The sequence below is a fragment of the Thunnus albacares genome, chromosome 23 (genome assembly GCF_914725855.1).
Source record: "Thunnus albacares chromosome 23, fThuAlb1.1, whole genome shotgun sequence".
In the NCBI taxonomy this organism is placed as follows: Eukaryota; Metazoa; Chordata; class Actinopteri; order Scombriformes; family Scombridae; genus Thunnus; species Thunnus albacares.
The window spans coordinates 2,449,143-2,464,533 of record NC_058128.1 but is presented as its reverse complement, the minus strand read 5'-3'; the positions used below and the strand labels follow the sequence as shown (position 1 = coordinate 2,464,533).

Genomic DNA, 15,391 nt, shown 5'->3' with positions numbered 1-15,391 from the left:
AAATAAAGTAGAACAGGTGAATTGATTTATAATGTTTGAAGGACTTTTCTTTTTAGCCTGTTATTCAGGTTACTGCGGGCCTTTTATGAAACACAGCTCTTTTTTTTTTTACACTGTGACTAAAAATTGATGAGACGCAGAAAAACAGAGATCGTCTTTACCTTGTCAGCTTAATCCTCCTGTTATTCACACGCGATGCTTACCTGTGACCTTGGCTGGTTTTATTTTTATCTCTGCACCAGAAGGATCAGAATGAGGAAACTCTGCTTCATAAGAGAGCCCAGTGGGAGCTCATTGATGCTGCAGATAAGCTCCCGTTTGGTATTGTAGAAAAAAACTGGAACACACAAAAAGGGTTTTTTAAAGTTAAAAAAAGGAAGGAACTGTCATTTTGTGTTGATTTTTGCGGCCCCTGTGGACAAAAGCGGTAGTGTTTTCCCAGAATGAGGACTACATTTCCCATGAGCACCACCCCCTCATGTCATAAAGATCTTAGTTAACACGTGCATTTGTTTAGGAAGCGAGTGAAAGAAGGAGCTGCTTATTTTTAAACACAGCTGTTTGCAGGATGCATAGGGACGAGGTAATGTATCTATTTGTGTCTGTGTAAGATTAGTAATTGTAATATGAGGATGGTGAAGCAAAGTAAGTACTGTTTTAGTACCGTTCATACACCAAGGCAGAGCAGCAGCAGCAGCGTCTGCTCCGTCTGTGTGTCTACACGAGACGTGTTCAGGTGCCGTTTTGTGTATCGTTACCTGCGTGTTGGAAGTGTTCAGAGCTCAATACACAGTGACTGTAGTTTTGCGTGTGCTTTTATTGTTTGTTTATTTCTTCTTTTTGTGATTTCAGGCCTGACGACGTGTTGTGGCGCCGTTCCCATGACACCAGCGTCCTGCTGCACTGCGTCCTCTGGCCAATGGTGTCGCTCCTTCTGGGCACGCTCATCGTGCTGCTGACGGTTTGCGCTCGCTCCCTGGCCGTGCGAGCTGAGGCTCTCCAGAAGAGGAAATGCTCCTACGAGGTGTGCCAAGACTTGGGGACCGTGGCTTCAGATCGCCGTGGCAACAAAGCCGCTGACCCCCTCACAACAAACTCTGACCCCGAGCTGTCGTCGCCCTCTAGGACCCTGCCACTGTTTGCAGTGCCGGTGCGACGCCGCGATCGGGAACATTAAGACAGAGCAGAAAGTTGATTTCACGTCTTAGGACGCAGATGAGCTGGTGGGGGTCACAAAGCTGGCTGAGGACGCCACCGACAACCTGCTGCCGTCTGGTTTGTATGATCAGAAATGTCCAAATGAGACACAAACACGAGCAGAGGATGACAGGAAATCCACCCTGTTGCCTATAGATTTCAGCTGTAACTCTGCAGAGAAACATCAGCACCTTTCCTCTGATTTTAACTGAACAAATTGGATGAGCGGAGACTCACGGATGCTGCTGAGTTTAATCTTATTGAAGGGTTATTTAAATGAATGACACCAGTGCTGTGATAGATGGTACGATGAATCAGTTGTCTGATATGTTGGACTCTGCAGTCTTCTTTGTAGCTCTTCTATAAACTAAGCTTTCCTTCTGTAGCTCACTGCTTCTTACTCCAGTCCCAGTAGCCACAAATATGACTAAATAGAGAGCTGAAGTCTTGACACCACTTCCTTTCATAGGCTTCTGTAAGTCAATGCAATCTTTCATTGAGGGTTTATTTTTGTTCCTTGGGGTTTTAAGATAAATGAGTACCAACATCAGCGTGATTTTAAAAATGATTCATTTGTTAGCAGTTAAAAAAAAAACCAACTAAATACAACTCATGAAGTTTTACGAGTACAGCAGTGTGCAAAATGTGTCAGTGTAACTGTTGGTTTCTTCCAAATTCTTCATATTCTCCAAGACTCTCTTCTAATGTTGCAACTTTTTCGATGTAATCTATGCTGTCTAAAAACATCTGCACCATTCGGCCCACATGTCCTTTGTTCTGAGATATTTTGGGGGCATTTTTGTCTTTATTCAACTATCTTACAATAGAATCATAGAGGGGAGAGTTTTGGAGATAGAAGGATTTTAGTCTTAATTTTAGTCTTTACTGTGCTGAATCAAACAGGGACAACAAGGTCTTATACATGTAATATGCACCCTAACCACTAGTCCACCAGGATGCCCTGTTACAGCCGTGTGTGAACTAGACTCGCCTTGAATTGCCTCATTTTGTCGAGCTGGTTTAATCTGCAGAGATCTTGGACTTGTGGTTTCATTAAAGGCCACTAACAGCAGAAATACTTAATAAACAAGAGCATCAGATCATTTTTATCTAGATATATGTAGTGAACCACACAACGTACTGTTCAGTCAGGTCATGATTTGTAGTAATTGTCAATGGGATTTATTTAAGCTTTTGTACGTTTGGGGCATAGCTCAGAAGTCTGATGAGAGAAAAAGTAAATGTTAAAATATAAATACATGATCTGTACATACTTACCTGTTTATCTTTTACGAGCTCTTTTTATTTCCTCTTTTCATAATCATGTAACCCACAATAGAAAAGTAACCTCATCGTTTGACATGAGAAAACAAATATGTAAGTTAAAGTCCTGCTTTCATAATGTTACTTAAATATGCGTTAACAAGTTTTAGAAGCAAAATATACTTCAGAAATGAAAAGCAGCAGCACTCATGATTAAAGGAATGATAAGTGAACCTGTGAGCAGTATTTTAACATTGTAGTTTAGTCTGACCACTGCTTTATACTGTTCCAGCTATAGTAATGTATATTATTTCATGAGCTTCTCTCATGTTTAAAATAAAATAAAACCCAAATATGCAGAGTGAAAACCAGCCTGCAGAAAAATATAGTGGAGTAAAAAATATCTCCATCTGAAATGCGGTACAGGAAAGAAGATAGTCTTTAGTAGTACCAGTAACTCAAACAACAAGGATATTGGGAAACAGAAAAGTTGTTAAATTCATGTAAGTCTTCGGAAAACAGGAAGGGTAAGAGGTGAAAAATAAAAAGAGCCAGTAAAAGGTAAATCTGGGATTCATTTTTTATGATATATTTAAATTATTGAACTTTATTATTTATTTATTTATATATTCAAATACACTCTTGACTCATCAGAGGGCCCATTAGTGGCTCCTGTTGCTTCAGGGACTCCAAACCGCCTGTTTGTTAATGATGTGAGAGCTCTTTGGACTATGAAGGTGTTTGCTGACAGCAGAAGCGAACCCCAGGCTCATATGTTGGAGGTTAAACTGGGAGCAGCAAACACTGCATTCATCAAATCAAACCAAAACAAAGAGGGTATAGAGGGTTCATATACAGCATTAGAGCATTCTGACATCAGTAAAACCAACTGCGACATGAGTCTCCCCATTGATTTACCATAATAATGACTGAAAACAGACACTGAGCTAGAAAAGTTGCAGTCGACCCTTCGATCAAGTCGCAATGGTTCAATTTGAGACCAAACTGGGAAATTTAGATCATTGAACCAGATTTCTCAGAAAGGAATAAAAGGATATTGTAAAACAAAAGTCCTGAAACAAAGCAATGTGTTGGTACACTACATGGCCAAACATATGTGAACAGCTAAACATTCCTAAGTATTAGAAACATCTCTCAGTATAACTGAATAGAGTTCAGCCTCTAAAACTGAACATAAGGTTCATGAATGTTGGGATGCAGTATTTTAGTTTTATCTAGGTATATTTAACAAACTGGCAAGTGAGTGTAAAAATGTAGATGTCACCTCATTTTTTGATATTGCAAAACATTATTGAATGTGTACAGTAAAAAAATGGAAATCTCACAGCATGCTAGGCCGGTCCTAAACCCACTTGGCGTACCCCTATTCTCAAAGCACCTTTAGACCGCGACAACAACGATCATGTAAGTTTATTGCAAGTCACCCTGTGCAAGATTGTCACAATCTGTGTCAGACCGTACTGTAATATCAGTGTGAAGCTGTCAGATTGTGCGCCAAATGTGTGGTGAATCACAGTGCTACAATTGAAATAGAAAAAAAGTAAATGAAAGCAAAGACGTCATCATCTCGTCGCCCATCTGCACAGCACTCAAACTTCTTTTTTGTTTCACCACCAATCGTTTTTGATTTGCCATGGATGTATTAAATGTGTTTTCCCACTAAACCTTATTCAAAAACTGCACTTACGAAATGTAAGCCATCATTTCGTGTCTTATTCTGATTGGTTGGTTTGTAGTCGTGGATCGTAGCAGTCTTTGGTCTCCAAAGCTCCAAATCGTCCGCCAGTGGACGAGTCTCACAGTGAGATCTAGGACACTCTTTTGCATTGATGACCAAAGATTTTGCCACATTTCTCTCACGATTGTCAACTTTCATTTCAGACTGTAGGATTAAAATTGATCAAAAATGCAGTTAACAGCCCTAGCCCAAAAGTACAGCAATTTGTGGACAGTTGTGTGACTTTTGGCCATATAGTGTACATTGTGCACCAAGAAATGGGACAAAGCTTTGGATCACACCATTATCCAGCAGGTCGGTAATCAACATTGGCCTTCACCCTCATGTGTAATACGCTCAAGTCACGCATTTGGCTTTACTGCACTTGAGGAAGCTTCAACAAGAGTCCTTTAATCAGCCAAAACATCACGCTAAAACACAATCCTTATCAATCAAGACTTTGAATCTAATTAAGAAGATAATGAAATGTCTCTGCATGTTAAACATGAATGTTGTAGCTCACTGAACTGAACAGCTCCAGGATGAAAACAACACACGGCCAGCGCCTCAAGGCCTTTCAAACGTCGCCTTCAGCAGTAATGAGGACAAAATCTAGTCCATGTGAATAAAGTAGGGTGCAGATGGCCCCTCTCGGTTTCTACCCTGAGTTTAGACTGACAGTGAAAGCTGACAGCCGACCAAAGTGAGGAACAGGAAAGTGTATAAAAGAAATCATGTGTAACTGGCAGCACTTCAGGAGACACTTTGTTCCTTTTTCATGCAGCAGCTTGTAGGCTTCATTCTGGTAAAAATGGCTCTGATAAAAATCTCGGGTGATTTGTGTCTTAAATCACCAGTGACTCAGCTCCCCCCCCCCCTCCTCCCTCAGTGTTTTTGTAGCAGTCAGGACTGAGGACTAGCTGTTGTGGTATGAAACTGAGCTGCTTTTAAGTGTTTTGGTGTTTAGACCAGCAATAAGACCAGATAATGATGTGTTTTGTTGTCTTGTACGTCAGGGTTTGTCTGCTGAAAGTAGAGGAACCATTTTTGTCGGAGCTGTTCCTCTCAGTGTGTAGCACAGGTCCAACCTGTCATTTTAGACACTCTGGCATCAATGCACTATAATATCTGTCTGTATGTCTGTAATATAAAGTTATAAGTTCTGCAGCTGTAGAACGTATTGATCTCTGACGTGCAGGGCCGCCACACTGACTTCTGTATTTGCTTTTGGTTGTGAGTTGACTCCTGCAGAGTTAAATGTGATTGAACTGAATTGTTTATTCAGGAAATGTTTATTGTCTTATTCATTCATTTTTTCACAGTAAAATAACAGAAACAGCAGAGAAGGACGGATGCTACTTTACTCTAGTGAGAGCAGGCGTAATAATGGATATTAATGACAGTAAAGTGTTTGATAAGAAGCTGTATAATTTTCAACTTGTGAAATATTGTTGTTAGCTTGTCATGAAAGCTCCCACAGTTTATGTTTACAACACTGCCCACACTATTTCCTACATACAAGGTTCAGGTTTCTATTCATTGTACTGGCTTTGAGTATCTTGAACAGTGCAAATCAACTCTTATAAACTAAATGTCTCTTATTTGCATGTGAGCAAATCCAGTTTGATTGTACCGTTAGGAAGGGCTTTCACACCAGAAGCACAAGCTTGACATTGTGCAAAGCAAGGACATCATTTCTAATGGTGAGAGAGGCTGCATGGGTCAGCGCCAGACTTATTTCAGTTTACTTCTGTAAAACATGTCAACGGGGCAGTTACATGGGAGTGTTCACCTGTTGACTAAAACATTTGTATCATAAAGTGTTTCCCAGTGTTCACATGTAGGTGATGTTATTTGGTGAAACAGGGAGAGATGAGCGTTGTGACTCTCTACATTCTTGTACAATAATCTGTATTCTTCTTCTTTCTAGTTCGACACACTTACACTGATTTCTAGAAATGAAACTGAAGAGGAAAGTGCAATTATAATGTTTTAAGAAGACTTTTTGAAAGCTGAATGTTTCCATGCAGAGCCAACAATAGAACTGCTATCATCAAACGTGATTCATCCTGTATCTGAGGGTGTTTTAAATCTTCAACTGTTGTCTCCAAATTTCTACAGTTCTCTCTCCAACATGCCTGACAGTCTAAAAATTACCTGGCGTGATGCTACTTGTTGCTTAGCAACAGCCACAAGGCTGGGTGATGTGGCTGCCAATGAAAACTAACAGCCGAACTTTAGTCTGCGGCTGCTTCTGTTCTCTGTGTGAACTGACTGTTGTTGTAAATACATAATTTCCTCCTCAGGTTCGGCTGTGGGACGATGTTTTATCACCATGTTTTGTGGTAAACTTGAATGTTGCTGTACGCTGCTGTAGCACATCTGGTTTGTGGAAAAGAAGTTTGTTCTGTGTTGATATCTGTGAGTCTTCAGATTTGTGTTAAGCAGGAGTAGAAAACGTTCCTCTGTAACGACTGAAAAACAAACTATGAATGTAAAAGATTATTTATTTCTCCTTAGACATCATGGACAAAAGCAAGAGAAGTGTTTTAAAGTTTCCCCAGTCTTAAGGCCTGGTCACACCAGTGTTTCCATGTAGTGGCTAATTCAATTTACTCCACAGGAATCGTCACAATCAGTCATTTCCATAACAGAACAGGCAGATCAGTCACTAGATCCCAGTAGCTCTACAAGATTATTGGTCTTTTTATTTGTTTGTTCTGTAATAGAAGGCCTGTTTAAAGACTTTTGACAAATTTTGTATATTAATTTGTTCACACTCACATTTTTTATTGAACGTTTTAAATATGCAGAGGCGGAGCAAATTGCGTTCAGATGCCGTAAATGTTTTGACCGCAATATATTTCTATTGTGCTGTTTTCAAAACGATCCAAGATATTGATAGTTGCATAAAAATGTGTTAATAACTGGAAAATAATTGTTGAAAATCAAATCAAATTCAATTAAAATTTCATTTTGAGATTTTCAGGGGGTCAAAGCTGTCAGTTAGGCCTTGTTCAGACTGAGAGCCCAAATCAGTTTTTTGGCATATCCAGATCGTATCCAGATTGATTTTAGAAAGTCTGGACAGCAAAAAAACACATGAAATGCAATTTTGCAATTTTTGGATCCAAGCCACATCTGGAGGTGGTTTGAAATGCGATTCCAATTGGATTTCTACAGATGTGTCTCAGTCCGGACGCTCTGGCCGCTCAAATTGGATTTCAAAGTGTCTTCTGTATCGCTCGCAATGCAACACCCAACAGCAACCTCAAATCCAGAGTGACGGAAGTGCATTGAAGCGGCTCCATGCTGCTACTAGCAGTGAACAACAGTCTGTAGACAGATGCTGAAATAAATTGTCTGCTGGTACTTTGGGGCGAGACCTCTGTACAGGCAAAGCTGGAATTTCTCTGCCTGCAGTCTAAACAAAGCCTTAGACCCCAGAGACGTCTTGTATTTTAGACATTGACACTATTTTAGCTTATTAGCTGTGTGTCACCATCCAGTTTTATTTAACCTCTTCTGTCGGTGTAAAAACTGCAAAATAAAAGAAGAATGGTTTGCAGACAATTATGAGACAGGTGTTTATTTAAAATAGATCTTTTACATGAACTGTGTGAACTTAATGTCCCGTTAGCGATTGAGCTAAGCTAACGAGAGAGTTTTATTTTCTCTCTTCCATAATTTCTCATTGAAATGGTGTACAATAGTCAACAAACTGCCCAGGTGGAGTAAACAGAGCGGTAGAGGGCAGCTATGGTGACTGCATGTCTGTAACTGGCTAGCATGTTAGCGGTTAGCTCGCCAGCTACATCAGTTCACCAACTACTCAGTGAGTAATCGCTATGTTACAAAGTTACTACAACCAAATATTTTTGCTGTGCCACTTTCTGGTGTGACCAGGCCTAGATAGATATCTGTGCACAAGTCTTAAATGACTTAATCAAGTATTTTGTTTTACACTCAGAGCTGCATCTATGAAGCTAAACTGAAAAGTGAAAAACTAACGTTATAATGAATATTTTATGGAGCCCCGAAGGCAACATGTGCTTTTTAAGGCTCTCATGTCGCCTTCAGGGCTCCATAAAATATAACTTGTTTGCTGTCATTTCTACAGAAATGATAATTTCTGTAGAAATGACAGCAGAAAGTTGTGGGTAATTTTTAACTACTAAAAGGGCATCTTTCCTGTGTGAGCAAGAAAGTTTTTTGTGCACAACATACTTTCTCCTGAGCATTAAGTAGTTTCCTGTGTAAACAACAAACCCTCTTGTTCACTTTGTAACTATTTCTGTCCTTAGTTTGACAAATGCTCTCCAAACAGTTCCGACAGCCACAAACCAACAGCAGTTTCCAAAGAAAATTCAGTGATGCTGCCATTCAGTCGCATTTTAGAACGTGATGTGACATTTAGAGGCATCAGGAAAACACACGAACAGACTCGGATTCTCACTAGGAGTGAATGATCCTGAGTTGTACGACTCCATGAATGTGACTTAAAACAAAAAGGTCAAATCCGTGTGTGAACATTAAGGACACTGTTATTACTGCATCTGCCTCCGTCTTCCCTTCTAGAGATACTTACTTTTTTCTTTCTTTCTTGCTTCATCTTTTATCCCCTGTATTTTTCCTCTTTTACTTCTTTTCCTCCATTCCCTCCTTTTTAATGCTGGGCAATGTTTAAATCATTATCTCAATGTTAATAAGAATATTTTCTAATATTGATATATAGTGTGTCAAAAATGTAGAAACAAAATCATCTTTTAAATAGTCATAGAAATGCTATGAACTGTGTTATCACTGTTTATAAGTGTAAAACCAAAACTTCTATAACTAATTCTCTTCGTTTTTAATAACTTTGCTCAGAAATTGGACAAAAAAAATTGTAGAACAACATAAGATCATAATATTCAACCTTACTTCTTTATTTTACTCTTCCCTGTTTTCATCCTCTATCATTGTGTTTCCAACCAGTATTTTTTTTGTGCAAAAAATACAAACCTGTTGGACAGAAACGTTGACTTCGACGACAAATCAGTGACACAAATTAAAATCGCTGTGAAAGAAAGCATACACGCACTTTTATGAAGCCGATTTTTTCCAACTCATTTTTTTCAGTTTTGACATCACTAAAACTTGTAAAATCCCTGAATCATCCATTCTCTCCAAAGAAAATGTAGCTTCTCTGTAGCATTTTTGTGTGTTTTTATGAGACTTAACGAGCTGTTGTCATCTTTCTGTCCGAGATGAATAATGTTAGATTTTCTATCTAAAGCCATATGCTAATCTGTGAACTGCAGTAGCAACTAAACTCTGTGTTTCACTTCATCACCACAGAAACTGAAAATGTTAAATTATATTATTTCAGATGCGGTTTTGGTATTTATTTAGATTTTAATTGATTTTTACCCCTGAGTTAATCAACACTGTATAATGTAGTCTTTCATTGACTGTATTATTATCATTATTGTATTTATTATAATAAGTGTGCAGGTGTCTCCTTTTGTTCTTTCTTCATCATATCTTTGTACTTTGCACTGTGTTGTCTGCAGGTATTTTGTCGTCCCTTCATCCTCTGTACCTCAGCATTGTACCATGTGACCCAGGTAGCCGCTTTGCCCGTGTTTTAACGATAATAATGATAACTATAGTGCCTAATAGAGATCTTTAAATAAAAACACATTTTGTCTTCAATCTGAACGTCTCATTGCAGCTTTTTCTGCCCCTTTGAACTTCATGTTTTTGCAAGTTTTTTTTTTTTTTTTTTAAAGTCTGATCACAAAAGAAAATCTGCTTACAAGTCACAATCTACGGTGGCCAATAAGGGCAAACATCATGCAACTTAAGAAAACACAAGCAAATTAAGAAAATTGTCAGGTTAGGGAAGCAGGAGTGGACCTAAACACAGAGGCTGGAATGCAGATTTAATGAAAAAAAATCTCCTTTAATCGTGGATGTCATGAACAGGCAAACAGAGCTGAACAGAACTAGCAGATGAAACAACAAATGATCCAACAAAGACTCAACTCAAAACCAGACCTTAAATACAGACTAAACTAATCAGGGAATGGGGAACAGGTGACGAGACACGAGGGAGTGATTGGCTGAGGAAACACAGGAAGCAGGGCAGGGCTAACGAGGGTGAAGCAGGGCAGGTGAGGAGGAGAACATGAACACACAAGGGAAACACAGTAACAAAACTAAAACCCAGAAAACACAATACTCTAAATACAACCCACACCAACCCGTCCAAGAACCACCATGAACCTAAACTAAAGTATACAACACACCAGGCTAAACAACAAAAGGCAGTCCAAACCCACCACCCAAATATAACAAGAAAACCCACATGAACTGAAGGACTAAACAGAAGTGCAAACCAGGAGACCCCAAAGACCACACAAAGTCCAGGCAGGGTGTGACAAAAATATCTTCATCACTTTGTTGTAAATACCAGAACACATTACAGAAACGACAACAGAAAAGTGTTTCTAGAGGAGACTTAAAAGTGACGAACACTTCAATAACTCATAAGCAAAATGTTGTTAAAACACAAACGAGGCCTCTTTCCTACCGTATTTCCAATTAATTATATATTTTTTAGGTTGAACAACCACAAATTATTTGAACTACTTTAATGAAGTTATTTTATTTAAGCTCTATTTGACACAAATGAGTAGAACTAACTCGATTCAAGTACATTACATAGATGTTTTTAGTTTGAGTTGGACCAACAGGAGAAAAGCAAGTTGTACATTATATAACAATACATTATAATGCATAGATGTAGTTGGTTTGAGTTGGGCTACATATATTTATTGGATAGAAATTCTGCCCACAATTTAATTGAGTTCATCCAATGAGTTGTTTTTTTTTTGAGTGTAGTGAGGTACTCTATGTACAGCCGGCTGTGAGACGAGTGCACAGGGACTGTCTAAAAAGTTCAACACTACAAAGAGCTACTTCAAACAATATTCAATAACCCCTAAACCTTTTTTCCAAAGTGGTGTCGTATAACCAACAGCAGACTACTGATGTGTGAAGTGATTTTGGGGACACCACACTGTATAAGAGTGAAGTTATTGAATATATTATAATATTATCTTTGTAACATTAACATGCTAATATTATCTTTGTATATTAGCATGCTAACGTTAGCTTTTGGGAAGAGCAAAAAAAAAAAGGAAAATGAGAAGAAGAAACAAAGACAAGAAAGAGGAAGAACAGTGATGGAGGATGTTGACCGTAGTACAACGTCCCTGTTTCAAATCTAGCTGAGGATGATTGTTGTTGCTTTTTGTCTCCACCCTCTTTTCCCTCATTTCCTGTCACCTCTCCACTATCTGCTATCAAATAAAGGCTTAGATGCTCACTTTAAAAAAAGGCAAGAAGAAAGACAAGTGGATGGAAGGAAAGATTGGAAAATGGAAGAAGGAAAGACGGGAAAAGGGAATGAAGAATGAAAAAGGTCGAGAGAAAGCTGCTACATGGATATTACAATGATGTGTGTGTGTCCTTTCATCTGTCCTCCCTCTTCTCCATTCATTCTCCACTCTTTTCATTCATTCAATCCCATCTAAATTGAGAGAGTTGAATAGCTTCCCACTAGACAAGAACAGGACACATCACACACACACATACACTTGTACTTGTATTGCCTGAGTCAGACCACTTGTTCTTCTAATCAATGAATATTCAATGACTCTCAAACACAAGCACATTGACCATCTCTCACCTTGGACGGCGGTGTTAATGCTGGGCCACTTATCCTCAGTTCTATTAGGATGAAACACAAACAGACACACTCTCCAACACAGGTATAACATGTTTTATCCTTGTACAGCTGGAACCAACCATCAACCTACACAAACATTGTCATCACCAAAATCTGATCACATTTATTCATTCAGGCCAGTCAGTGTATTATCCTAGAAATCCTGTCTATTAATGTATATTTAATGTACGTCCAGCACCAAAGCAGGAGACAGTTTGCACGTTTCCATCCACCTGTTTTTAATCATACAAATGTGAAAAACAAATTCGAAATACTGCATAAGAAATTGATAAAAGCAAAATGCTAACTAGAGTTGCAGGTAAGTCTAACGGGGTCGAAGCAATTAAAAAACGCTGTATTCTCTGATATTTGTTTAGCAGGACAACAATTCCTCTTAAAAGTACATAACGTTTGAGGTGGAAAAAACAACCAGTCACCAGAATCATTTGATCATCTGTTTTTCAGCATATCCTGTCACCAGTGTTACTTCAATTCCATCTCCATCCACCTGTTTTTATGTGTTTTCAATTTGCAAAAACAACAAAACAAAAAAAAATGTGCATGAAAAAGTCGAAGTATTGCAAAAATGATTTTACGCTTGTCTGAGGTGTAAAAGCAGTTGTGTGGATAAAAATCAAACGCAAACCATAGACTGTATAAAAATATGGACGTAGTTACCGTGACGTCACTCGTTGGTTTCTGAAGAGCGGTTTTGAAGCTCAAAGTGAGCCGCTCCGGCCGTCGCCATCTTGGCAGTACGTGATTCTGCCTAACTCTCAGCCAATCAAAAATGGGCAAAGAGGCGGGCCGAATGGCTGAAACAAGCCACCTAGCGGCTGGCGAACCTGTCACTCAAAGCAGCCATGTCCTTCATTATGCAGAACTTTACAGCTTAATAAAATTTAAACGGGTGAGTTAACAAAAAAATTCACCCCCGTACAGTTGTCATGAAAGAGGAAATTAGCTACAGAGACCAAAACCGTTGTTTGTACCAGACTGTAAACATGTTTATTTCTGCTGTAAAGTTGGACATTTTAACATGGAGGTCTATGGAGATTGACTTGCTTTTGGAGCCTCAAGTGGTCGTTCAAGGAACTGCAGTTTTTGGCAGTTCTTCCACATTGGCTTCATTTTACAGCCCCGGAGGTTGCTGCTTGATGTAAACAGACTGAGTGAATAAATGATGACGTACATGAATCATGTGACTTAAATGTCACTGAAGAGCTGAAAACATCAGATCTGTGTGGAGCGATGATGAGGAGACTGTAACCTTCCTCACACCAATACATGAAACTAACAGAAATGTCGTCACATTTTCCACATGGTTTCCCATCATTTGAGCTTTGACTGTCACTCTTTTGATGACGTCATCTTGTTGCAACAGTTTAACGGCACCGACTAAAGAATTAGCGCCACCTGCTGTTTAACTGCTAATATTCACACAACAGCAGTGGATGGAAACAAACATTAAGAATTAGATTTTCGGCATATTTGATTAAAATGTGTGTTACATTTGGATTGAAACTTGGCAAGTTTATCCTTTTAGCAACGCAGAAAGTAAGTATGTTGAAGTCGGGGTGGTGGATTAACATGTAAGGCATCAGTTTAATTTAAAGTAGTTCACGTCCTGTCACAGACTACAATTAATATAAGCTTCTTATTAACCAACAAGTTTTCTCCTCAACCCTTAACTCAGTGTTTTAGTTACTTAACTTTAACCATACCTTACAGTTTAGACCTTCACCTTCACCGTACCGTAGTTGCCAAGACTAATTGTTGTCATTGAATATAATCTGCAGTTTTACAGAATCATCCAGCATCACATTCTTGTCTGGTGGGTTGCATCACAACTGAGCTTCACCGATTAGTTGATAAACTGATCAGTCGATCAGCAGCTGCAACTAACAGTTATTGTCAATATCAGTCAATTAGTCATTTGGTCTATAAAATGTCAGACGATGGTAAAAAAAAAACAAAACAACAACATTGATTATTGTTTCCCAAAAGCCCAAGATGCAACCTAAAATCTCTTGTTTTGTCCACAACCGAAATATATTTAGAAACCAGAAAAAATTTCACATTAAAGAAGCTTATTTTAAACAATTAATCGAATATCATTACAGTTGGGGATTAATTTTCCGTCACTTAATCGAATAACTGTTGCAGCTCTAGTCGACTGACAGAAAATGAACAGACAGCTATTTTGATAACTGATTAAATACTTTTGGAACGGTCGTAGCTTCTCAGATGTGACGATTTGCTGCCTTTCTTTATTATATATAACAGAGAATTTGATATCTTCTAGGTTTTGAACTAAACAAGCAAACTGAAGGCGTCACCGTGGGTTTTAAGACATTGTGAATGACGTTTTTAACATTTCATAGTCTAGAAGATTAATTGAGAAAATCATCTCAATTGATAATGGAAATAATCATTATTTGCTGTATCCCGGCGCCATGCAATGTATAAATCTCAATATAATAACTTTCTTTGACTTCCTCATAAATGTTTCCTAAACATTTGCATCTGCTAAAAATGGCTTAGTCTCATGATTAATTTAATTCGTTTTTCCTTCTTGCTTCCTCGGCTTTAATTGCTTCTGATCTGAACAAACAGTGAGCAGACTCATCAGTTACAGCAGCTGCTGTAGTGCTCAGGTGGACTGATAAACCTGCAGACTCTTGGTCCTCTGTGGCCATTTAACACTTCTGCTGTGAAGGCTTGAGACAACACTTTGTGAGCCGCCTACTCTCACACCCATAAATATGAACAACACTAAGATCAGCAGAACGAGAGCCTAATTGAAGACAGTGCATCAACTTCCTCCCTTCAGCTCTGACATCTAAGCAAAAAAAAAAAAAAAGACCTGAAATAACCTCAAACATAAGATGAAAAACAGGACAGGAGAGATTCAGGAGCATATTTCTTCACTTTTGCTGGAATTTCTGTAATAATTCTTTTTTGTTTTCTGTTTTAAAAAAAAAAAAAAAAATACTGGATATTTTTATCTGGAGCTGTAGTCAATTAATCGATTAGAAAATTAATCAGCCACTATTTTGACAATTGTTTGAAAAATATTTGATGGTTCTGGCCTCTCAAGTGGGATAATTTGATGTGTTTGCTTGTCTTGCATTATAGTAAATAAAAATATTTTGGGGGTTTTGGACTGTTGCTCAGACAAAACAAGACATTTGATCAATGATGAAACTTAATCAGTGATGAAAATAATAGCTTATACTCAGATTATACTTATACTCAGCAGATACTCAGATACAGTAGAAAAAGTAAAATATAGACAAGTCATGTAGATTGTAACTGGCATCAAACACCATCTGCATGTTTATGTAGCCCAGTCTAAAAAAGTTTCATGTTAGACAAATAAATAGTGATACATAAATGCAGTTAAATACAGTGTA

General features: G+C 38.4%; 1 protein-coding gene across 4 annotated transcripts in view; it reads left to right on the top strand.

Moving 5' to 3' along the window:
* The window catches only part of LOC122975252 (calcium-activated potassium channel subunit beta-4-like), a 43,725-nt gene extending 33,846 nt beyond the window's left edge, over positions 1-9,879 (top strand). For all 4 annotated transcript variants that reach the window (XM_044343602.1, XM_044343605.1, XM_044343604.1 and 1 more), the window contains exon 6: positions 853-9,879. In XM_044343602.1, the coding sequence (XP_044199537.1) occupies positions 853-1,177 (325 nt within the window). In that variant the 3' untranslated portion in view covers positions 1,178-9,879. The remainder of the gene's footprint in view (positions 1-852) is intronic.
* The last annotated feature ends 5,512 nt before the right edge of the window (positions 9,880-15,391 follow it).